The sequence below is a fragment of the Cervus canadensis genome, chromosome 11, assembly GCF_019320065.1.
Source record: "Cervus canadensis isolate Bull #8, Minnesota chromosome 11, ASM1932006v1, whole genome shotgun sequence".
In the NCBI taxonomy this organism is placed as follows: domain Eukaryota; kingdom Metazoa; phylum Chordata; class Mammalia; order Artiodactyla; family Cervidae; genus Cervus; species Cervus canadensis.
In genome coordinates this window covers 71,376,615-71,400,947 of record NC_057396.1, presented here as the reverse complement: position 1 = coordinate 71,400,947, position 24,333 = coordinate 71,376,615, and the positions used below count along the sequence as shown (strand labels likewise).

General features: G+C 43.3%; 2 protein-coding genes across 14 annotated transcripts in view; both read left to right on the top strand.

Moving 5' to 3' along the window:
- The first annotated feature begins 6,177 nt into the window (after positions 1-6,177).
- LOC122449891 (protein mago nashi homolog) lies at positions 6,178-7,329 on the top strand. Its single transcript, XM_043481966.1, has one exon. It carries the CDS (start codon positions 6,199-6,201, stop codon positions 6,643-6,645), a length of 447 nt encoding a protein of 148 aa, XP_043337901.1. The 5' UTR covers positions 6,178-6,198; the 3' UTR covers positions 6,646-7,329.
- A 4,756-nt stretch (positions 7,330-12,085) lies between these two features.
- The window catches only part of CELF1 (CUGBP Elav-like family member 1), a 66,476-nt gene continuing 54,228 nt past the window's right edge, over positions 12,086-24,333 (top strand). For 3 of the 13 annotated variants that reach the window (XM_043481957.1, XM_043481954.1, XM_043481946.1), the window contains exon 1: positions 12,226-12,243. The gene's annotated coding sequence lies outside the window, so the exon portion shown is untranslated. Of the gene's footprint in view, positions 12,244-24,333 lie in introns of all 13 variants that reach the window. The other 10 variants (XM_043481962.1, XM_043481964.1, XM_043481956.1 and 7 more) reach the window with 7 other exon arrangements.

Genomic DNA, 24,333 nt, shown 5'->3' with positions numbered 1-24,333 from the left:
TTTTTGCTACATTGAGAATATATATATTTTATAAAAATTGACTCATCCTATACCTGTTGTTCTATCTCCCACTTTTTACACTCAACATTATTTATAAGTATTATGTCAATACAGATAGATGTACATTTTCTTCATTCTTTTCAGAAGCACATCATATTCCAATATATGGATTCCCGTTCAATTAGAAAATATTTACTGAGTGTCCTATATATTCCAAACAACATACCAATACTTAGGATATGTCAGTGGACAATATCAATGAAGATTTCTGACTTCTCTTGCCTTTCCTGTATAAACTGTATTTTGGGGTAACCAAATACTTCCAGTTGGTGAGGGAAAGTTATTTACAGCAGACTTCCTGTAAATACATATGGAAGGAATAATGAAATTAGAAACTCAGGATTGTGCATTTCAGCCAATAAATGTGGAAGGAAAGATAGGATTAGAAAGACAGCATTTTGCAATTTCTAGTGAAATAATTGATACTGTCAATGGTCACAAATGTATAAAAGCATTAGATAAGGTGACGATAGGAAACTTTACCATGGAGGGATCAGGCTGATTTACCTGAACCACAGATAAATCTCTGCATTGCTAAAATCAGAACAACCTACCTGAACATCACATTTCCAGATGTCATGCAGTGAGTGTGACGCTCACAGTACCAACCTCCAAAAAGTCAAGCCTGACTTTTACCAGGCCTCTAGGGCAAAGTTGATTTAGAGGAGATGGAGGTGATAAGGCCTTCCCAGGTTGCTTGGTGGTGAAGAATCCGCCTACAATGCGGGAGACACAAAAGACTCTCCTTTGATCCCAGGATCGGAAAGATCTCCCCGAGTAGGTAATGGCGACCCACTCCAGTGTTCTTGCCTGGAGAATTCCATGGACAGAGGAGCCTGGCAGGCTATAGTCCATAGGATCGCAAAGAGTCAGACACGACTGAGCACACGTGCACACACACACACACACACACACACACACACACACACACACACGTGATAGAAAAGTGAAAGTGAAATTCGCTCAGTCGTGTCTGACTCCGACCCCATGGTCTCTACAGTCCATGGAATTCTCCAGGCCAGAATACTGGAGTGGGTAGCCTTTCTCTCACCAGGGGATCTTCCCAACTCAGGGATCTAACCCAGGTCTCCCGAATTGCAGGTAGATTCTTTACTAGCTGAGCCACAAGTGAAGCCCAAGAGTACTGGAGTGGGTAGCCTATCCCTTCTCCAGGCGGATCTTCCCCACCTAGGAATCGAACCAGGGTCTCCGGCATCGCAGGCAGATTCTTGACCAACTGAGCTATCAGGGAAGCCCTAGGTGATAGAAGGGTAAGTGAAAGGTCATCACAGGCGAGCAACAGACAAATCCAGAATTTGGGACACTTGGCAGGGACAACTGAATCAGTTTCTGCAACAAGTCAAAACATGAAAAAAGAAGGAGGGAGAGGGGAGTATAACTGACTCACTTTGCTGTATACCTGAAACTAATATAAGTTTGTAAATCAACTATTCTCCAATGAAAATTTAAAAGAAAAAAAAAGAATGAGAGAGCAGCTACCTCAGATTAGGAGTCCTAGAGGCAAGACAACCAGAAGTAAACACTTGAACCGTTTAGATCCTAATTCAAACGAATCAGCTATTAAAAGTCATTTTTTGAAATAAGGAGACAATCAATTATGGACTGAGATAATACCAAAGAATGACTGCTAACTTGTTTATGTCATCATGGTGTTGTTACAATGTAAGAAAATGTCTCTAAATATATTGACTACATGCTTACTAAAGTTAAGTAGAAATAGACGACATATGTGGGATTTGCCTCAAAATACTGCACCAAGAAAAAAAGACGGATTAGACAAATATGGCAAAATATGAATCCTTGTTGAATTGGAGTCATGTTCTTTTTAACTGTATTAGTTTACGTTTACTCTGGGCTGTACTGGGTCTTCACTGCTGCCCGGGCTTTTCTCTGGTTGTGGTGAGTGGGCGCCCCTCTCCAGGCGTGCTGTGCGGGCTTCTGTTGCAGAGCATGGGCCCAAGCGGCTTCAGCAGCTGCGGCTCCCTAGCTTCAGAGCACAGGCTCAGAAGATGTGACCCACCGGCCCGCTTGCCTCTGGGCACCTGGGATCCTTCTGGACCAGGGATCAAACACACGTCTCCTGCGCTGGCAGGCGGATTCTTCACCCCGGAGCCGCCAGGGAAGCCCCAAAATGATGTTCTCTGGGGGTTCATGATGCCCTCCTTGCTACTTTTTAAAAAGTGTTTTCAAAATAAAACCTACGGTTTTTACCGCATAAATGTGGGCTTAATGAGAATGATAAATCCAGCAGATAATCTTGTATGACTTTCTCATTAAAGATTCCACCCCATTGTTGTGTGTAGGTACTATTCATTAAATTTTCCTGCTCACTAATAATCCATTATATGATTATACCATCATTTATCCCCCCATTCTCCTGTGATGGAAATTTAGATTGGTTTCCATTTTTATTAAGAATGTATCAGTAAGTAGTTTCACCTTTTATGTAGTCAATTTTTTTTTTTAATTCTCTCCACCCTGGATTTGCTTTTTAGTTTCTGATTACAATAGTAACACATGCTTATTATAAAAAAAGCAAGCACTTCAAAATTACATAGTATAAGAAGTAAATGTCTGCTGCAGTCTCAGTTCCAGAGAAAACCACTCTCATATGCATATTCCCCCAGGGATTTTTTTTTTTTCCTTTTTAGAAACTGTCCACCAAAATTCTTTTTTTTTTTTGGCTGAGCGGTGTAGCATTTGAGATCTCACCTGACCAGGGATTAACCCACGCCACTGCATTGGGAACCCAGAGTCTTAACCACTGTACCTCCAGGGAAAGTCCCCAAAATACTTTATTCACTTTTTTCCCCCAATGTCTGAGCAGTCGTATGCCCAATATCCCTTAGAATGAGAGGTGATACAGGACTTGCTTCTAACTCCAGTGGAAGGTGAGCACCAGTGATGTATACAAGGATGAGGACCAGCAGATCTGGTCCATAAATCCTCCACAAATCTCTCCCATACCCTTGTTCTCTTCTTGTGAGATGAAATAGCAGTGATGACGGCTAGAATCATCATGCCAGGAACCAGTTATGGGTGGCAGAGTCCCCATTAATCTGGGTCACTAAGAACTACTTAGAGTAAAAGCCACCTATCTGCATCCTCCCACTAACTGGGAATATCTGCTCTCATCTGTGAAGGGAGAGAGAAATAAATTTCTAATTTGTTTCAGCTATTTATTTTAGGTCTAATTGTTACAACAGCTTAACCTATCCTAATGTACGTGCATTACTCAGTTGCAATGTGAAGTCCAACTTTTTTTTTCTTTTTACTATACCAAATATACATACTATAAAATATGCCATTTCAACCATTTTTAAGTGTACAGTTCATTGACTATATTCACATTGTTGTTAAACCATCACCACCATCCATTTCCAGAACTTCTCTCATTTTCCCAAACTGAAACTCCTTACCCATTGAACAAACTCCCCATGTCTCCTTCCCCTCAGCTCTTGGTAATCGCCACTGTAGTTTCTGTCTCTATGTATGACCTTGAGTACTCTAGGTACCTCATGTAAGTAGAGTCAAATAGCATTTGTCCTTTTGTGACAGACTTATTTCACCTAGTATAATGCCCTCAAGTTTCATCTGTGCTGCAGCAGGTGTCAAAATTTCCTTCCTTTTCAATGCTGAATAGTATTCACACACACACACACACATATAGGCTTCCCAGATGGTACTAGTGGTAAAGCGCCTGACTGCCAATGCAGGAGACTTAAGAAATACAGGTTCAGAAAAAAAAAAAAAAAAAGAAATACAGGTTCGGGTTTGATCCTTGGGTCAGGAAGATCCACTGGAGGAGGGCACAGCAACCCACTCCAGTGTTTTTGCCTGGAGAATCCCATGGACAGAGGCGCCTGGTCACATTTTGTTTATCCATTCATCCCTTGGGTTGTGAATCCCAGCCCTTAATTAGCTTGGGCAAAAAACTATATTGAATTTTTTTTTTTTTTTAATATTTATGGCTGTGGTGTTGGAGAAGACTCTTGAGAGTACCTTGGACTGCAAGGAGATCCAACCAGTCAATCCCAAAGGAAATCAGTCCTGAATATTCATTGGAAGGACTGATGCTGAAGCTGAAACTCCAATGCTTTGGCCACCCGATGCAAAGAGCTGACTCATTGGAAAAGACCCTGATGCTGGAAAAGATTGAAGGCAGGAGGAGAAGGGGACGACAGAGGATGAGATGGTTGGGTGGCATCACTGACTCGATGGACATGGTTTGAGTAAGTTCTGGGAGTTGGCGATGCAGAAGAGTCAGACACAACCCAGCGACTGAACTGCACTGATGGCTGTGCTGGGTCCTCAGGGCAGCTTGCAGGCCGTGTCCAGGGGCAGCAAGCGGGGCTACTCTCTAGGTGCTCAGGCTTCTCACTGCAGTGCTTTCTCTTATTGCTACTCACAGGCTCTAGAGCTCTGGCTCAGTAGTTGTGGCCTGGGCTTACTTGTCTGGACGCATGTGGGATCTTCCTGGATCAAGGACTGAATCCGTTTTCCCTGCGGGGGAATTCTTTACCACTGAGCCACCAGGGATGCCTGAGAGACTATTTTTAATTTTAATAACTATTGTTAAATTTTCTTCTAACATTGCTATATCTGTATACATTGAGTGCCTGTTGTATGGTTGTTTTTTTTTCCCACAATTTTAACAACCTTCTAAATTTAATTATTTAATTTAGAGGACTTCCCTGGCAGTCCAGCGGTTAAGACTCTGAGTTTCTATGGCAGAGGATTTGGGTTTGGTCCTTGTTTGGAAACTAAGATTCCTACATGCCCTGGGATATGGCCAAGAAGTTTTCTAAAAAAAATTACTTAGTTTGTTTCCCATTCTGACAGTAAAAAAAATACACAGTTTTAATTAGAATACCTTAATTATTCGTGAGTTATGTTTGAACATCTCACGTTTGTCACTATTCCTATTGTGCCTCTGCACTGCGTGTTTTTTTGCCGGCCTGTCTAATGGGTTTGTTGTTACCCTCCCTAGCCATAAAACATGCACAAATTCTAAGTGTATGGCTTGATAAATTTTACATATCTACACACCCATGTGAACTCCACCCAGAGTAAGATATAAAACATTCCAATACTCTAGAAGACTCCTTGGAGCTCCCTCCAATCAGTAGTCAGTGCCTTCTCCCTAGCAAAGATAACCACTGTTCTGACTTTTCTTATTTTTTTTTGCCCATATTCAAATTTCAGTTGAATAAACTCATACAATATATGCTCTTTTCTTATGATTTGTTTTGCTCCATTTTATGTCTGTGCAGTTCATCCATATTGTTATATACAGTTGTGGTTTGTTCCTTTTCATTGCTATATAAGTAGCCTGTTGTAAGTATATTCCATAATTTATTTTTCATTTATCTATCATTTCCAGTTTGGGCTATTACTACAAAAAAAAGGTACTACAAACCTTTTTTTTTTTTTGGTGAGAATAAGTATTCACTTGCACTGGGAATAGAACTGCCCACGTCATGGGGTATAAAGTCATTTAGCTCTTTGAGTTTAGTGAAAGTTGATCAGTCCTGTCTGACTCTTTGCGACCCCTTGGACCATACAGTCCATGGAATTCTCCAGGCCAGAATACTGGAGTGGGTTGCCTTTCCCTTCTCCAGGGGATCTTCCCGACCCAGGGATCAAACCCAGGTCTCCCGCACTACAGGTGGATTTTTTACCAGCTGAGCTACAAGAGAAGCCCATTGACTTTAGTAGATACAGTCAAACAGACTTCCAAAGTGGTTGGATCAATTTTCATTCCTACCAGTAATATATGAAAGTTAATGAAAAAAACATCTTCACTGCAAATCTCAGTAAGGAAAAGATGGTCTTTTCAAATGGTGCCAAATCAACTGGATGTCTGCATGGAAGAAAAAGAAAAGAACAGATCCCATACTCTACACAAAAATTAGAAATGGATCAAAATATATATGTGAGAGACTGAAAACAATAAAGGATAAAGTTTTCATGACCTGGGTGAACAAAAATTTCTCAAACAGAACACAGAAATCACCAGTCATTAAATAAAGACCAATAAAAAGTTCTCATTAAAATCTAAAACTTCTGTTCATCAAAAGAAACCATTAGCCTTCGGCGGGCTTTTCGGGGACAAAGATGTCTATGGCCAGCGATTTCTACCTGCGTTACTACGTAGGGCGCAAGGGCAAGTTTGGACACGAGTTTCTGGAGTTTGAGTTTCGGCCGGACGGAAAACTTAGATGTGCCAACAACAGCAATTATAAAAATGATGTCATGATCAGAAAGGAGGCCTATGTACACAAGCGTGTAATGGAAGAACTGAAGAGAATTATTGATGACAGTGAAATTACAAAAGAAGATGATGCTTTGTGGCCTCCTCCTGACAGGGTTGGCCGACAGGAGCTTGAAATTGTAATTGCAGATGAGCACATTTCTTTTACCACATCAAAAATGGGTTCTCTTATTGATGTCAATCAGTCAAAGGATCCTGAAGGCCTTCGAGTATTTTACTATTTGGTACAGGACCTGAAGTGTTTAGTGTTTAGTCTTATTGGATTACATTTCAAGATTAAACCAATCTAAACTATATGTTTTTTGAAACTGGGTTTATATTTAATTAAGGGGTGGGTGAGGGAGGATTTGTTCATTTATAATATTGGGGTTTTTATGAATGTGAAGCAAACTTTTGTATGCAAATTGAAAAGAAGACAATATCTAAGCAGGCTTAATGCTTATCTTCACTTGAGTCCAAGTGGATTGGGCAGTCACCGCACACATTAAACTCTGTAAATAAAAGCCACCTTTTATTGAAATTTTGCTCCAATAAAACATCAAAGCCTGGATGGAGAGTGCTTTTGGTCTTTCAGGAGGCCAGATCTCTGATTTATTTTAAAGATGAAAATTGTTCTAGAAGGTGTATCCTGTGACAGAGGGTCTTTTATGTAGAAACATGTAGCCAGATTCCCATCTGTTTAAAAGCAATTGTAGATCTCCCCTTGTTTCTGCCACACCTGACGGAATTTAATTTTTTGGTGCTCATAGAAGTTGTTTATAGAAGCTTTTGGATTTTTTATGTTTGTCACAAACTCCTTAGGGGTTATTCACATTTAAATGTTTTTGTGTGAGCAGTGATTTCCTCAGGGTTACAAAGGTAAAGTCAGTATCCAAAGTTAGACACATCTTTTATTATGCGCCTATTCCCATATTTCACAATACACATATTTTGTATATCTGTGGGAAATAAATGAGTTCTCGGCTCTAAAAATTTGTAAAAAAAAAAAAAAAAAGAAAGAAACCATTAGGAAAGTAAAAGGCAAGTCACTGACTGGAAAAATATATATGTGTGTGTGTGTGTGTGTATGCATGTGTATATATATATATATGCATGTTTGTATATATATATATATGCATGCCAAGTCGCTTCAGTTGAGTCCGACTCTTCTTGCCGACCCCCTGGACTGTAGCCCACCAGGCTCCTCCGTCCATGGGATTCTCCAGGCAAGAATACTGGAGTGGGTTGCCATTCCTGTCTCCTGGGGATCTTCCCAACCCAGGGATCGAACCCAGGTCTCCTGTGTCTGCATCACAGGCCAATTCTTTACCACTGAGCCACCTGGGAAGCCCATATATTTGAGAAGAAACTTGTATTTAAAACATGTAAAGAACTCCTCCAAACCAAAAAAAAAAAAAAAAACCAAAAAGCAGAACAAAGAGAGAGAGAAAAAAAAGATTGAATAGGCAATTCACATACACACAAAAGTATCCAAATGGTCAATAAGAATTATATATGTAGCCATTAGGGGAAAAAAAATTAAACCACAATAAAATATCACTCCACTTGCCCCAGAATGACTAAAATTAAAGGACTTGAAAGGGGCTTCTCTGGTAGCAGAGTGGTTGAAAAATCCACCTGCCAATGCAGGGGAGGATGGTTTGATCCCCGGTCGGGGAAGATTCCACATGCCTCAGGGGACTGAGCCGGAGCGCTGTAACTACTGAAGCCTGCTCGCCTAGAGCCTGAGCTGCACAAAAGAAGCCCCCGCAACGAGCAGCCTGTGCACCTCAACTAGAGAGGAGCCCTCGCTAGAGGAAAGTAGAGAAAGCTACCGTAGACGCCACCAGAGATGCTCACAGGGCTCAAACAAACCTTGTTCACACAGGGACTGAGGCAGAACGGTGTTGGAGCATCTCCTGCGGAGGTCCAGGTCAGCGGTGGTCTGCCGCAGGGACAGGGGCTCTGGGTGCAGCCGACTTGGGTATGGAATAAGCCTTCTTGGAGGAGGTCGCCATTAACCCCACCATAGAGATGCCAGAACGTACACAGGACTGGGAAATAGACTCTTGGAGGGCACAATAGAACCTTGTGCACCAGGACCCAGGAGAGAAGAGCAGTGACCCCACAGGCGACTGCCCCGGACTTGCCTGTGGGCGTCTGGGAGTCTCCAGCGGAGGCGTGGGTCGGCGGTGGCCGGTTGCAGGGTAGGGGACACTGAGTGTGGCAGTGTGTGCATGGGGCCTTTTGAAGGAGGTCACCATTATCCTCATTGCCTCCACCATAGTTTGGCCCCAGGTAAATAGCAGGGAGGGAACACAGCTACACCCATCAACAGAAAATTGGATTAAAGATTTACTGAGCATGACCCCACCCATCAGAACAAGACCCAGTTTCCCCCTCAGTCCCTCTCCCATCAGGAAGCTTCCATAAACCTCTTATCCTTCTCCATCAGAGGGCAGACAGACTGAAAACCACAATCACAGAAAACTAACCAATCTGATCACATGGACCACAGCCTGGTCTAACTCAATGAAACTATGAGCCATGTTGTGAAGGGCCATGCAAGACGGACGGGTCATGGTGGAGAGGTCTGACAGAATGTGGTCCACTGGAGAAGGGAATGGCAAACCACTTCGGTATTCTTGCCTTGAGAAACCCATGAAAAGTATGAGAAGGCAAAAAGATAGGACACTGAGAGAGGAACCCGCAGGTCGGTAGGTGCCCAATATGCTACTGGAGATCAGTGGAGAAATAACTCCAGAAAGAATGAAGAGATGGAGCCAAAGCAAAAACAATACCCAGTTGTGGATGTGACTGGTGATAGAAGCAAGGTCCGATGCTGTAAAGAGCAATATTGCATAGGAACCTGGAATGTTAGGTCCATGAATCAAGGCAAATTGGAAGTGGTCAAACAGGAGATGGCAAGAGTGAATGTTGACATTCTAGGAATCAGTGAACTAAAATGGACTGGAATGGGTGAATTTAACTCAGATGACCATTACATCTACTACTGTGGGCAGGAATCCCATAGCAGAAATGGAGTAGCAATCATGGTCAACAAAAGAGTCCGAAATGCAGTACTTGGATGCAATCTCAAAAATGACAGAATGATCTCTGTTCATTTCCAAGGCAAACCATCCCATATCATGGTAATCCAAGTCTGCGCCCTGACCAGTAACGCTGAAGAAGCTGAAGTTGAACGGTTCTATGAAGACCTACAAGACCTTCTAGAACTAACACCCCAAAAGATGTCCTTTTCATTATAGGGGACTGGAATGTAAAAGTAGGAAGTCAAGAAACACCTGGAGTAACAGGCAAATTTGGCTTTGGAGTACAGAATGAAGCAGGGCAAAGGCTAATAGAGTTTTGCCAAGAGAACGCACTGGTCATAGCAAACACCCTCTTTCAACAACACAAGAGAAGACTCTACCCATGGACATCACCAGATGGTCAACACCGAAATCAGATAGATCATAATCTTTGCAGCCAAAAATGGAGAAGCTCTATATAGTCAGCAAAACAAGACTGGGAGCTGACTGTGGCTCAGATCATGAACTCCTTATTGCCAAATTCAGACTTAAATTGAAGATAGTGGGGAAAACCACTAGACCATTCAGGTATGACCTAAATCAAATCCCTTATGACTATACAGTGGAAGTGAGAAATAGATTTAAGGGACTAGATCTGATAGACAGAGTGCCTGATGAACTATGGACGGAGGTTTGTGACATTGTATAGGAGACAGGGATCAAGACCATCCCCAAGAAAAAGAAATGCAAAAAAGCAAAATGGCTGTCTGAGGAGGCCTTACAAATAGCTGTGAAAAGAAGAGAAGTGAAAGGCAAAGGAGAAAAGAAAAGATATACCCATTTGAATGCAGAGTTCCAAACAATAGCAAGGAGAGATAAGAAAGTGTTCCTCAGTAATCAGTGCAAAGAAATAGAGAAAAACAATAGAATGGGAAAGACCAGAGATCTCTTGAAGAAAATTAGAGATATCAAAGGAATATTTCATGCAACGATGGGCTCAATAAAGGACAGAAATGGTATGGACCTAACAGAAGGAGAAGATATTAAGAAGAGGTGGCAAGAATACACAGAAAAACTGTACAAAAATGATCTTCATGACCCAGAAAATCACGATGGTGTGATCACTCACTAGAGTCAGACATTCTGGAAGGTGAAGTCAAGTGGGCCTTAGGAAGCATCACTATGAACAAAGCAGGAAGGGGGATTGGAAACATGGGTGTATGTGTGTGTATTCTGAAATAGGGTAGTCAGGGAAGGCCCAGCTGAGAAGGTGACATTTAAGTCAAGACCTGAAGGAGGCGAGGAGGTGAAACACAAAGGATATCTGGATGATTCAATGGTGTACAAAAGAATGGAAAAGATTCTCTGCTTAAAAGGTTTCTACAATCTACAGCAGCTGGGAGACAAATACAAAAATAATTGTGGTAGTGTATATGACTGAGCAACTGAAGAACAGCAACATATGACAACCTTCTATTAGCTGTAATGGTCTATAAATGGAAGATATTTTCAGTAAGTTACACATAAAACTATTAACAAGATCATATATCAGCATTATTTGCTGTTGTCCACTAAGTCCTGTCCAACTCTTTGCAACCCCATGGACTGCAGCACGCCAGGCTTCCCTGTCCCTCACTATCTCCCCGAGTTTGCTCAAACTCACATCTGTTGAGTTTTTTTGTGGTAAGGTAGGGTATAATCAGTATTTGTGGGTAGGAGAGTTACTGCTCTGAGAAGCCAGATGTTACAGAGAAATCATTTGCAAACCCATGAGTTATTTGCATGTTGTTGGGGCCAAAAGGTCTCAGAACTAAGTTTTCTTTCTTTCTCTTCATTTTACTGTCCCACAAGATGTAGAATTTGTGGGAATAAATGACGTTGACCTTTTAAACAAACAAACGAAAGAAGGAACAAACTATTGAACTATTTGCATTCTACCTAGATCCTGGGATTTCTGAGTCACTCTGAAGGAGGTCTTCAGGAACCTAGCCTTGGTCACAGAAAAAAAAAATTTTTTTTTGTCACTGGGAGAAGCAGGTTAGGGCTGGAAAAAACAGTCTTTTAGTAGAACTCTTATGAGCTTCCTGGCGCTCCAAGGATTTTTGCAAGGTTGTGAGTTCACCCAGCTGATCATCCAGCCAGAGGGCATTCGTCTAACTCTGAAAGCTTGCAATACACTTACAGTCCACATCACAGAGGACAAGGAAGGCCTGGATCCCGTTGCTTATCTGCTGGGTTAGAAAGGCGGGTGTGACAGGTGCCCAGCGCTGGCCAAGCACCATCCCATTCACTCACCCATTCATTCATCAAGTATTTTATTATGCGCATATTCAGCGCCAAGCAGAGGTCGGCGCCCGCCAGTTCGTCCAGAACTCCTTTGGGTGAGAGGCGCAGAGCCGAGAACTTCCAAGTTTTCAGGCCTGGGGTCTTCCCCCGACCCGCGTCTTCCCTCCAGCGGAGTAACAAGACAAAGAGACTTGCCCCGGCCGCTCCCCGGGCCGAGGGTTCCGCCCGAGGCCCCCTGGGCTCCCCCGCGGCTGCTTCTCCACTCCCCAGCCCGAGGGGGCGCTGCAGCGCCGGGCGCTCGGCCCGCCCCTGCGCCGAGCCCCGCTCGGCTCAGCGCTGCGGGCGGCACCGCGGTGGTACGTTCCCCCGAGCCGCCCTCCCCTCTCCGCGTCGGCCCTCCCCGCCGGTGGTAGGTGCCGGAAGTGCCGCCATTTTGGGGTGTTCTGCTCTGGCGGCGGCGGCGGCAGCGGCGGCGGCGGCGGGACGCGGCGGCTCCCCCGGGACTCGGCCTCAGCAGCGAGGCGGCGGCGGCGGCGGCTGCGGAGGCGCAGGCAGCAGCTGAGGCGGCGGCGGGCTGAGGTGCAGCCGCTGGTGAGTGCGGCGGCCGTGGGATAACGGGCCGCGCGGGTGGGAGGGAGGGAAAGGGGCAGGAGGGAGGCGCCGCGGGGCGGGTCCGGTCCGGGCGGCCCCGCGGGGTCACCAGGGCCCCTCCGGGCGCGGCCGCTCCGGGTTCCTCGCGGTCCCCGGAGGCAGGTCCGCGGTCTCTCCCCGGGTGTCGGGGTTCTCCGCTGCCCGGGTCCCGCCGCGCTGGTCCGGCGCGTGCCCCGCGCCCAGGGAGACCCGCCCTCCTCGTGGCCTTGCCCCTCTGCCCGCGCCCTTTGCCTTCCCCCTAGGGGCTCCGAGGGCTCGGTTCCCTGCCCCGGCGGTAGCTCCGTCCTCGTTTTTCCGGCCGCCGTGCCAGACCCAGGGCTGCCTGCCCGGGACACCCCTTCCCTGCTCCTGTCGCCCCACGTGTTCTTCTCGGTCCTTATCCTTGGGGTAGGGGTGGGGTGTCCCCAGGACCCCCGCCTCTGGAGGGCCGCGCTTCTTCTCCGGAGCTTTGGGAGCCCCCCAGTTCCTCGCCCCAGATCCGCTAGGGCCTTGGCTCACCCTCCCCCCACGTCAGGTGCTCACCCAGTCACGGCCTAGTAGCTGGGCTGGATTCTCGCACCCGGGAGCGCCGAGAGTACGGCCAGGAGCTTTCTTCCTTTGCTAAAGGACCTGCTTTTGGAATGTAAGCTTCTGGTGTCTTCGGTTGCGGTTCTCCTGGCAGGATGTTGTTTTAATTCTCGAGGACGGTTGTCCAGGCTCGAAGCAGCTTCTCCTTGGTTTAGGCTCATCCCCGTAGTGGAGGGGCAGGTGGTAAGGTTTTGGTCAGAGGAGGCTGCTTTAGCAAAATGGAATCTTTTTTTTTTTTTTTTTTTCTTTTTCTCGCCAGCAAAGTTAATGCTGTACTTTTATTATCTTCGAGTGACAAGGCTACCTAGTACTGTCAGACAGCGTGGAGTGCTTTATAATGCTTGCAGTGTGAGAGGTTACAGATACCCGATGAATCCTTTGAAAGAACTTCACCCTTAACAAAGGTCTTTTCGCTTTCTTTGATGCTCTATAGGTTGAAGAGGCTTTAGTGGCATTCTCTCACCTTTTCCACAAGTGTCGGTTTGGCTCATTTTCCACAAGTGTGCCATCTTTCCGAGGGGTATTGCCAAGTTTGAGTTTGTCCTGAAATTCTCGCTAAGGAAGGGTCATCTGTGAGAACCACCAAGGATTCTTTCCACTTTAATATTCACGAGTCCACTTGGAAAATAATCCAGTTGCCACAGCGTGCATAAACTATTGCTCCAGGTCCCTCCCCTACGGCTGTGTTGTCACCTTCTTCTAACTTTACTTTCTCCTCCTAAGTTAGCTAAGATTGAAGCATTGCTAGTAGGGAAGCGAAGCCGGAGCTTTCTGCTGTTGCTTCAACCAGGAAGTTCATGGTTTCCCCAGCCGGTTCTTTCCTCTTGACTGTCCATCACCTATTTCCATTGAGAATGGCCCTTGACCCAGAGCATAGGCCTCAACTTCTTTCCAACTATTCATTTATTTTTGCCCACGGGGTTTTCTTCTCCTCACTTGGTATCTAGACTTAAAATCCATTCGCTGGTGAGGCTAGATGAGCTGGTGAGATACAATAGCTTTTCCAACCACTTCACTTTTCAGATGAGGAAACTGAGGCTCCCACAGGTTACTTGCCCTGCCCCTAAGACAGATTCAACATAGATTAAATATATATATATTTAATAAATTTTATATATATATATATATGATGAGCAGTAATGCAAATTGCTCTTCAAGATGTGGTGGAATGGAAAGGACTTGGAGTTGGAAGGCCTCAATTGTCATCCTTGCTCTGTTTCTAGCCATGCAGCCTTGACCCAGTCTCCGCTTTGAGCCTGTTCATTCTCGTCTGTAAAGTGGAGGGAATCATGACCATTTCCCATGGTGCCAGTTCAGTTCAGTGCAGTGACGTAGTACCAGAGGCAGACAGTGAAATTTTAAGCCAGAATGATTTATTCTTCTGACAGTTATATTTCTTATTACAGAAGTTACAGATTCATTATAAAAAAAAATGCAGGTATGCCCGAAAGGGAGAGCTTCACCCTTAGTTCCACCACTCAGAGGTGATTGGTGATGTTTAGTCTTTATCTCACTATCTTTTTTTATATGCGGTAGAAAAGTTCATTATTTTATCAAAATAGGCTTATCCAGTTAAAAGTTTTGTGATGTGTTTTTAGGATTTAACAATAGGTGATAGGCATTAACAACTACATATTAAATGATGCTCTGTGTCTTATAGCTCCAGCACATGAGTTAGGCCAGTGGCTATCCCAGCATGGGAGCTGAGAATTTGCTCTTTTATTTTTATTTTTATTTTTTTTTGAATTTGCTCTTTTAAACATGCTGGGCTGGAAGGAGAGGAGAGGAAGGGCAGAGACGGGACATTTATTGTATGTCTACTGTGTGATTTTTTTTTTTTCTTTTTAAAAATATTTTGGCTCTGCTGCTGAATGTAGAGTCTGAGTCTTGAATTCTGTGCCCTTTCCTGTGACTGCCACTGTAGCTTCTTTAACTTTCCTGTGAAGCCAGACATAATAAGGAACTGGGAGGTTAGAAGGTGGTGGTGATGCGCCCTGGAGGGGGAAAGAAAAGGGCTGTCACCTGGAGGCTGGGCTGAAGAAATTGGAGGAAGTAGAGGCACAGGATCCTCTCTGAGCTCAGGGATCTGGGTACTTCCAACAAATTGCTCTCTTTTCTTAAACCAGCAAATGATATAGTTTGGTTAAACTCTGTTTCCTCTGCTTTTTTTTTTAAAACAGCTTTATTGAGATGTAATTCACATACTATACAATTTCATAGTTTTGATATATTACATTATTTAAAGAAATTGTGATAAAATATAGCACAGTTTTGCCATTTTAACCATTTTTTTAAATGTGGCATAAAGCACATAACATGAAAGTTACCATCCTAATTATTTTTGAATGTACAGTTTTGTAGCATTAAGTTGTTATTGCCAAGTGGTGTTTGACTCTTTTGCAACCAGATGGACTGTAGCCCGCCAGGCTCCTCTGTCCATGAAATTTCCCAGGCTTGAAAATTGGAGTGGGTTGCTGAATACTGGAGTGGGTTGTTGCCGACTCCCTCCTCTAGGGGTTCTTTCCAACTCAGGGATCTAACCCACATCTTCTGCAGAGAGGAGGTTTGTTTACCACTGAGCCACCAGGGAAGCCCCTAACATTAAGTACATTCATGTTAATGGAAAATGGATCTCCAGAACTTTTTCATGTTCTAAATCTGAAACTATATATCCATTAAACAAATCCCATTTTCTTCCTTTTCTCCTCACCCCAGCCTTTCATGGCTGCCATTCTGCTTACTACTTCTATGAATTTGATGATTTTTCTATTTATAAGTGGAATCACACAGTATTTGGCTATTTGTGACCGGTTTCTTTCACTTACTAGCGTATCTTTAAGGTTCATCCACGTTGTAGCACGTGGAAGGTTTTCTTTCCTTTTAAAGACTGAATAACCTGTTATGTGAATATGCCACATTTTGTCCACTTATTTGTCGATGGACATAAGTTGTTTCCAGCTTTGGGCCTTTATGATGAGTGCTGCTGTGAATATGGATGTGCAGATACATCTTTGAGATCCTTCTTTCAATTCTTTTGGATAGTACTCAGAAGTGAATTGGCTGAATCATATGGTGGTTCTGTGTTTAATTTTTTGAGGAGCCTCCATACTGTTTTCCGCAATGATTGCACTGTTTCACCATCCCACAAACAGTGCACAAGAGCTCATGTATCTCCCCATGCTCCTCAGCATTTGTTTTCTTGTTTTGGCCACACCATGGAGCATGCAGGGTCTTAGTTCTCCCCCCCAGAGACTGAACCCTGCCCCGTTTCTGAAACACGGAGTCCTCACCACCAGACTGCCGGGGTTCTTCTCTGACAGTAGTTATCCTAATGGTGTGAGGACTCACTGTGGTTTTGATTTGCATTTCTGACTAAGGATCAACATCTTTTCATATGCTTGTTGACCATTTCTATATCAGCTTTGCAGAAATGCCTGTTGAAGTCCTTCACCTGTTTAAAAAAATAAAAATTTTTATTTTTTAATGGTGGTGTTGAGTTGCAGTTCTTCGTTTATTCGGAATGTTAACCCCTTGACAGATGTATATGATTTACACATACTTACTCCCATGCCTTTTCACTCCGTTGTGTCCTTTGATGGAGTCTCGTTCGTGTTTGCTTTTGTTGCCTGTGCTTTTGGCGTCTCATCCAAGAAACCAGTGCCCTGAAGCTCATGCCCTGTTTTCTTCTACGAGTTTGATACTTTCAGGTTTAGGTCATTTTAACCTTTTGTTTTTGGCTGCTCCATGCCACTTGGCTTGCAGGATCTCAGTTCCCTGAAGAGCCGTTGAACAGGGGCCACAACAGTGAAAGCCCGGAATCCTCACCACAAGGCCACTAGGGAGCTCGCCCCGTTTTAAGAGTATGGTGCAAAAAAAAAAAAAGTATGGTGCAGTGACGTTGGTTGTGCAGTCATCATCTCTGTCTATTTCCAAAGTGTTTTCTTCAACCCAAGCAGAAAATCTATAACCATTAAGTAGTAACTATCCATTGCTCCCTCCTCTTAGCCCCTGGTAACCTCTGGTCTACTGTCTGTCCCTGTGAATTTGCCTGTTCTGGATATTTCATGTAATTGGAATCATGCGATATTTATTCTTTTGTGTCTGGCTTATTTCATGTAGCACAGTTGTCAAGGTTCGTCCGTGTGTAGCAGGTATTAGGACTTTGTGTGGTTGAAGTCCTCTGCTGATTGAAGTCAGGGGTGTCTCTTTCATCTTGGTATCTTGCCCTCTTGGTGCTGTTGAAATGGTTAGAATGCTTGCTCTTCATGGGAATTGCCAATTACAGGGGGATGTCCAGATCCCTCAGATCTTTGAAAAAATTGAAACATATCAGTGTGCTTAAAAGTATGTAACAGTAACCCAGATCACAGTTATCAGCATCATTTCTAATTTCTGATTTATATGTACAGAAAAAGTATCGCATGAAGAGAAAGAAAAGGCAAGTTTCTGCTATTGCTGTGTAACTGAGTGCTTTTTGTCAGAGGAGTGGACTGGTATCCAGGTATTCCATATCGTGTGGAGGTAAAGTCTATAAACCTGGCATTTAATGGCCTACTTAGAGTTTCTAATGAATACATTAAGGGTAAGAACCTTCGGAAAGTTATGAGCCTCCGAGTTTGTTTCTGTATATTCAGAGTATTCTCACAATAGAAGGCTTTCTTCTTAAGATAAGCTTTTCCTTATTTTTTCGGAGGTTCATAACTGATTTTGAGCTGCTTGACTGTCTACTTTTCCTCTTTGCTTTTCGAACGTAGCCTCCAACTCCCATTTTTCTTCCTCTCCAGTAACAAAAGGAGTGTGATTAATATTAATTCTTGTGACATGAGATGAACTGGAAGTTTTATTTGGTTAACTTTGTTGTCCTAAAGAGGTATTACAGGCCTCCTAGTACTTGATGCATGGGATTTTATTGTAGTGTTAGCCAGAAATTTATATATCTCTCTCTCTTTTTTTTAATGATTTGTTTAGGGTCATAGTTGTTGCGCTCAGACTGTCTGGAGAGAGCAAGAGCTGCTCTGTAATTCCGGTGTGTGGGTGTCTTGTTGTGGTGGCTTTCCCAGTGGTAGAGCGTGGTCTCTTGGGCACACAGGTTTCGATAGTTTTGGCTCTCGGGCACCAGAGCACCCAGTAATTGTGGTGCATGGGCTTAGTTGCTCTGAGGCATGTGGGATCTTCCTGGTCCCAGGGATCAAGCGGGTGTCCCATTCATTGCAAAGCGGATTCTTAACCACTTGACCACCGGGAAAGCCCCTTTTATTCCTCTTTCAAACAATGCGAACCATTTTTTTTTGTTTAGAACTGTTCCTTGATTCTTGATTATTTTTGGTAGTAATTAAAAGTAGACTGTATTGTGGAAGTTCAAGTATTACACTATATGTTTGAAATAAGAATTAACTTTATATGTAGGCCTTCTTAGCAGAAGTTACAAATTCTGCTAGTTGATTGCTATTAGATTAGTATAATCTTGTATTTACCTGCACACCTCTTCCTAGAGGTGCTATGGCCTGCTGAAATGTTCAAAGAGCAAGTAAAATACAAACAATTTTTATACTAACTTTTTAGTTGAAGTATAGTTGATTTACAATATTATATATTTCAGATGTATGACATAGTGATTCACAATTTTTAAAGGACTTACCCCATTTATAGTTACTAAATATTGACTATATTCCAGAACAAGAAATTTTTGAACAAAACCTGGAGGATTAATCTCATAATTGAGAGTTGATTCTAGGATTTTGGAGTTTTTAAAATTGGTTTGAAACCTGTGGTTTGAAAGAATGATGTGACCTGAATAGGGTGTATGAGCAGAGCCTGGCAGGGGTAGGTTTGACAACTCCAGCTCTGGGCCTTAAGTTGGTAATATCACTGTGTGACCGTAACATTTCTGGGCTTTCCCCTCGTCTTTATTTATTTATTTTACAAATTAATATTTTTATTAACATGTTTCAAACAATAGCAGCTCATTTCTGAAAGAACAAATCTAGTCATATTTAATTCCCTTTTTGCTTGCTTCCCCACATCTTTAAAACGGAGGTCACCTGGAGTGGTGAGGTGAGAACTGACTGAGATAACTGAGTAGTGCCTGGTGCAGTGCTGAGACTGCTGTTTCCTTTCTTCCTCTTTGACAGTGGGCCTGCTGCTTGTTCGTTGGTCAGTAATGCAGTTAGGCCAAGTAAAAGATACAGGTAGAATGGCTCGGCGCGCCATGCATAGGCAGTAGCCACTGCCAGTGTTCCTTTCCCTTTCCCCTTTCAGGTGTCTTTTTTCCTTTGTTCATTGTGGCTTAGTATCCTAAGCCTAAATTTCCTAGAGTCTAATTTGTGCATCTGAATTGTTTTGCTGGGAAGAGGGTCCTTTCCTGTAGAAACTTAGAGCTCGTTGTTCCCTGTGGAATGCTTGGGCACTGTGGTTTCCTCACTTTGTGTACTTCACATGGAGTTTGTTAATAGGGAGTCTTCTGTGTTCATAGAAAACTGAAAAATACAAATGAGTATATTACTGGATTTGCTCTAGGGACACCTGGTTCTAGATAACTAGTTTTAGGCTTGGAGAGAGGGTGGACTCTAATATTTAGAGTTGTAATGACAGAGGATGAGATGGTTGGATGGCATCACCAACTCAATGGACATGAGTTTGAGCTGGCTCCTGGGAGATGGTGAAGGACAGAAGCCTGGTGAGTTGCACACCATGGGGTCACGAGGAGTCAGACACCACTGAGCGACTGAACAAAGAGATGAAAGAGTTAATTGGTTGTAGCTATTTGTTTAGTAAACTATTGTATCAAGAGTCCTTATCTGAGCTTTGTAATTTACTGAAGACAGTTTTCTTGATGAGATCTTTGTAGTTGTAACTTGTCCCTGCCATGAAATTGGCAGTTGGACTCTCCTTAAAGGACTGGTTTCCTCACAGGGTTAATCAGCAGAACTGCTGTGTGGTTTGTTTGTGTTTTCTGGGGGCGCACCTTGCAGCTTGTGGGATTTGAGTTGCAGATGCCCAACCAGGGATCGAACCTGGGCCCACCGAGGTGAAAGCACCAAGTCTTAAACACTGGATCGCCAGGGAATTCCCGTGTTCTCTAGTTATTCTTTAACCTGCTGTGCTGTGGAAGCCATGAGCATAGGTTTATTTTTAACTTCTTTGAGTTCCAGGCCTGTAAAAATTTTCAAGAATGTTTTATATCCATGAACTCCACTTTAGCTTAACACATTCTTTCGGCTAAGGAAATCTTTAATTCTTCAAAAATGTTACCTCACAGGCTCAAAGGATAAATACCAAAGTTTTTTTCTGGACATTGGGACATGAGCAGTTTTTCTTTTCTTCATACTTGCCATTGTTTTTAAATTTTCATACAGAGAACATGAATTTCATAAAAGTTACATTAAAATTAGACTGTATGCTCAAGAGGTGAGAAAGTCTAGTTTGGGGAGACCGAGTATAAAATTTCTTACGTTAAATGATTTTAAAGCATTTTAATTCTTAGAACTTTGTGAAGTTCTGATGTAACCCGCAATCAGCTGACCTTTCCCCTACTGTACAAGAAATGGACTCACTTTTAGAACAGCATTTGAGTTGTAACATTTTGATTTTTGTTTTACTTCACTTAGAAAATGTGGCAGAAAATATGAAGAGGGATGGTTAGTTCTGGTTTGGAGGCGGCAGTGAGATCTAATGGATCTCAATTGATTTTAATATGCCTCTTTGGGGATGTATTCGTAGGTTAGGAGTGTGGCTTTAGAACTGTTGGCTAGCTTTTTCTGACCCTAATAGCTGTGTTCAGCTTTGAAAAAATGGAGTTAAATACTGCCTACCCCCCCACCCCCCCCACATTGAAACTCCATTGAAATTTTGTTCCCAGATTGGGAGATGTCTTTACTTTGGGGATTATACAAAATGAAGTTTTTTGGTTCTAAAGCTGTTTGAATTTATAGTGTTAGACATTTAATTTTGCTAGGTCTTTAGTTTTTATTTACATAACATTGTTACTCTTACAGCAAAGGAATCAGTGAATTAGAAACTGTCACCACTTTCTCATTGTTCTTTTTACCTTTTCCTTTCTTGTGAGATGGAAGCAAGCTCTGGCGTGTGGGAATGTGTGATATTTTGGTGATAATGTAGGGTAACTAATAGTCTACTGTGAGTAGACTGTCTTTTATAACCCGGTAGTTTTTGGACATCTGTTAAGTTTTTACTAGTTTCTGTTTTGTACAAAGAGTTTAGGCTTTTCCCAGCTTTTGTGCTTACAGCTTTTGTGTGTGGGAAACATTGCCCTCCTGTCCCCGTCCCCTCCCCCGCTCCACTGTCCCCAGCCTGGCTGCTTCTCTCCTGCCTGAGCTGTCTGTGTGGTGCTGCTAACCGTGCTAGGCCGGCCGGGACGTCACCAGTGAGACACACCTCTGCAGTCCTGTTGGCTGCCTGAGCAGGAAGCTTAGGGGGTCCAGGGCGTGAAAGGAAGTCAGGGTGGGGGTGACAAGCACCTTGAAAATGTATAACCCACGTTCGTCAGCTAGCAGGCTATTACTGCACTTTGAAACAGACCCTGATGCTGGGAGGGGTTGGGGGCAGGAGAAGGGGCGACAGACGATGAGATGGCTGGGTGGCATCACCGACTCGACGGGCAGGAGTTTGAGTGGACTCCGGGAGTTGGTGATGGACAGGGAGGCCTGGCGTGCTGCAGTCCATGGGGTCGCAGAGAGTCGGACACGACTGAGCGACTGAACTGAATTGAACTGAGTCCTTTTAAACCTTACAGCAGGCTTTCAACTAGCGTATTTCACAGAAGATATTTGTGTGGTAGAAGACTGTTTATTCCTTAGGTTCATAGTTCTTAGATGTGTGGCCAGAGCGAACAGAGCAGGCGTTGCATTTTGTGCTCTTCGGCCCTTCCCTGAACCTGGTTCTATTTCCGTTTGTCATGCAGTGCACAGCTGATCTTTGTCATGAAGCTGCTCCTGTCCGTTCATTCTGTAGTGTATCATAGGGTATTAGTTAGTATTAATATATTTTTTCAGTGAGATTTTAAGGGGTTTATTTTGAGGATGCAGACTGCCTTATTGCCTATTTAGTGTAGTACACATCTTCTGAGGAGTCAGGCACGCAGACCCCACCCTAATTGTACTCTGTGACCTAGCCCTTCTTTTAACAGTTTGCTGGACCAGGGGCAGGCACTTAACCTAAGCTGAGCAAATCAGTTTCTCCTAGGAATTCGAGACTGGAACTGAGATTCATGCCTTCAGGGAACAAACAGGTTCACCTGAATTCAGAGAACTTGAAACAGATAGGCAGATGCCAGGTCCTGGCAAATTCAGGCTTTTGTATGTGGGAGCATCAAGGCCAGTACGGGGTGGGGCAGGGGGGATTGAGTAGATTTACCCAGAAAGAAACACTGATGAGAAATACAGCGCCGGGGGAGAGACAAGACTGGAGACGCGTTGGGAGTAGAAGCCTGGGTGTGTGAAGGCCGTCCAGCTGTGGCCTCGCTGAGCTCCGGGCCTGTGGGTCCTGTCTTTGCAGTCAGCGCCTCTTTTGCTTAAGCTAGTTTGGAGGAAATTCTCCTTAATTCCAGCCAAAAGAGCTGTGACTGATATGCTTACCGCAGAGCTCTGCCTAACATTTCTTAAATTTGAATTTTAGGATAGTCAAGTGTAGGATTATGGCTCTTTGGAATATTGCCCTTTCCCCTCCAACCCCTGCCTGCGCCCCCTCCTCACCCCACCAGGCTGCCTGGGGTTCTGGCTTCTCCACCTGTGTGGTGTAGACATGCATCTTTGTTGTCCCTTCTGGTGCAGAGCTTCTCTCTGCTGCTTTTCCAGCTCAAGACTGAGGGCTTGGGTTTTTTTTAAAAACAAGTTTCTAATGATTATTTGTTTACAACTTGTTCTTCTTAGGCATGTAAGACTGATAATAAAGTAATACTGCTATTTAAGATAGAAAATTTAAAGTGAGCCATCATTTTTATAGAGTTTTTGTGAGGCATATGAATTAGACCCTCTCTTCATTTTCTAGTTAAATAACACATTTGCTTGTTTCCTGATTGTTTTCTCGTTAAGAAAGTTGATGGACTTGAGTGGAATACAATAATGTGGGTTGGACGGCAGTTGAGACTCTAAACAAAGGGTAATGGTGAGTGGCTGTGTGCCCAGTTGATGGAGTCTGTCTGGTCTCAGCTCAGCTAGGAACTTCATGAATGGTCTGCAATGGGAGCATCACAGTGGTGGTTTTCTCTTTGAGAAATACTAATGAGGGGGAGAGGGAAGCTCTGAGAAAGACAGTTTAATGCTTCTAATTTGATTTCTTTTTCTTCCTGTGATCATTTGGTTTCTGTTAAGTTGAAAGACTTTACACCAGAGAAGTGTAACATTCCTCTATACTATTAAAATGAGAGTTAAAAAGAAATGTGGATTTGTATACAGCCAGGAAGGTATATAGATGTGCAGGGTAGGAAAAGCTGAAAGTCATTATTTTACATTGAAGCCCAAATTGTTGAGAATACAACCTAAATAATGCTATGCCTTCGTATTGTGCTTTAGCGTGTGTATGGTATTGAACCAAGTGCTGTTCCTAGAAGACAGTTTGACATTTTTACAGTACAGAGTGCTTACTGGTATAAGGCCCTTGCACAAAGTAGGTAATTGATAGATATTTATTGAAATACTGTATATCAAATGACAATTTTATGTTTGAGACAGTTCAGTGCTAAAGATTAGAAATAGGAAGAAAACTTTTAAGACTGAAATTCTGCGACTCCATTTTTTTAAATCATTGTCTTTTGAAAATTATCAGTACCTTAAAGCTCCAGAGAGTTTTCTGGGGGGGGAAACATAAGCCACTTTCCATTGAAAGAACATTAAGTTGGCTGAGATTTGTACTATAAAAGCCTTTGTGTATCTTAAAACCTCACACCGTATACTGCCTGGGCAGAGTCAGAAGGCTCCTTGACAACCCAGATTCTGGCTCTGTTTTCTGTAGCTCCAGAAAGTAAGAAAAGGAGAATCTGATCCTGTTGGCAGTCTATGCTCTCTTGCTTTTCTGGGCCAAGACATGCATTTAAAAATAAAATCAAGGAAATTGTAAACCAGTAGTAAAAACAAATAAAACAGCCAAGAGTTTGCCTCTTCTCAAGTCCTCCGCCCCGAGTCTCTCTCTGTCTCTGGACATCTAATAGTAAGCTGATGTGACGAGACTGCGCTTTGGGCTTGTCCTTTCTTCCTCCAAGTTTAAGGGACACGGTCATGGAAAGACACCGTGTTTACTGTATCGTTACTGTTTGTATCCTGTGCCATGTTTCTTTAATAGCCTCTGGATGCAAGTCTTTTTTTTTTTTTTTTTTGCTTGCAAACTTCTTTACTGAAATAATTTGGGTTATAGATTGTGGAGATAGGATTGGGAAACTGCTTAAAAATAACCCTTTTGGACCTGCTACAGGAAAGCTTAGGTGAGTAAAAAAATCAAAACCAGATGCAG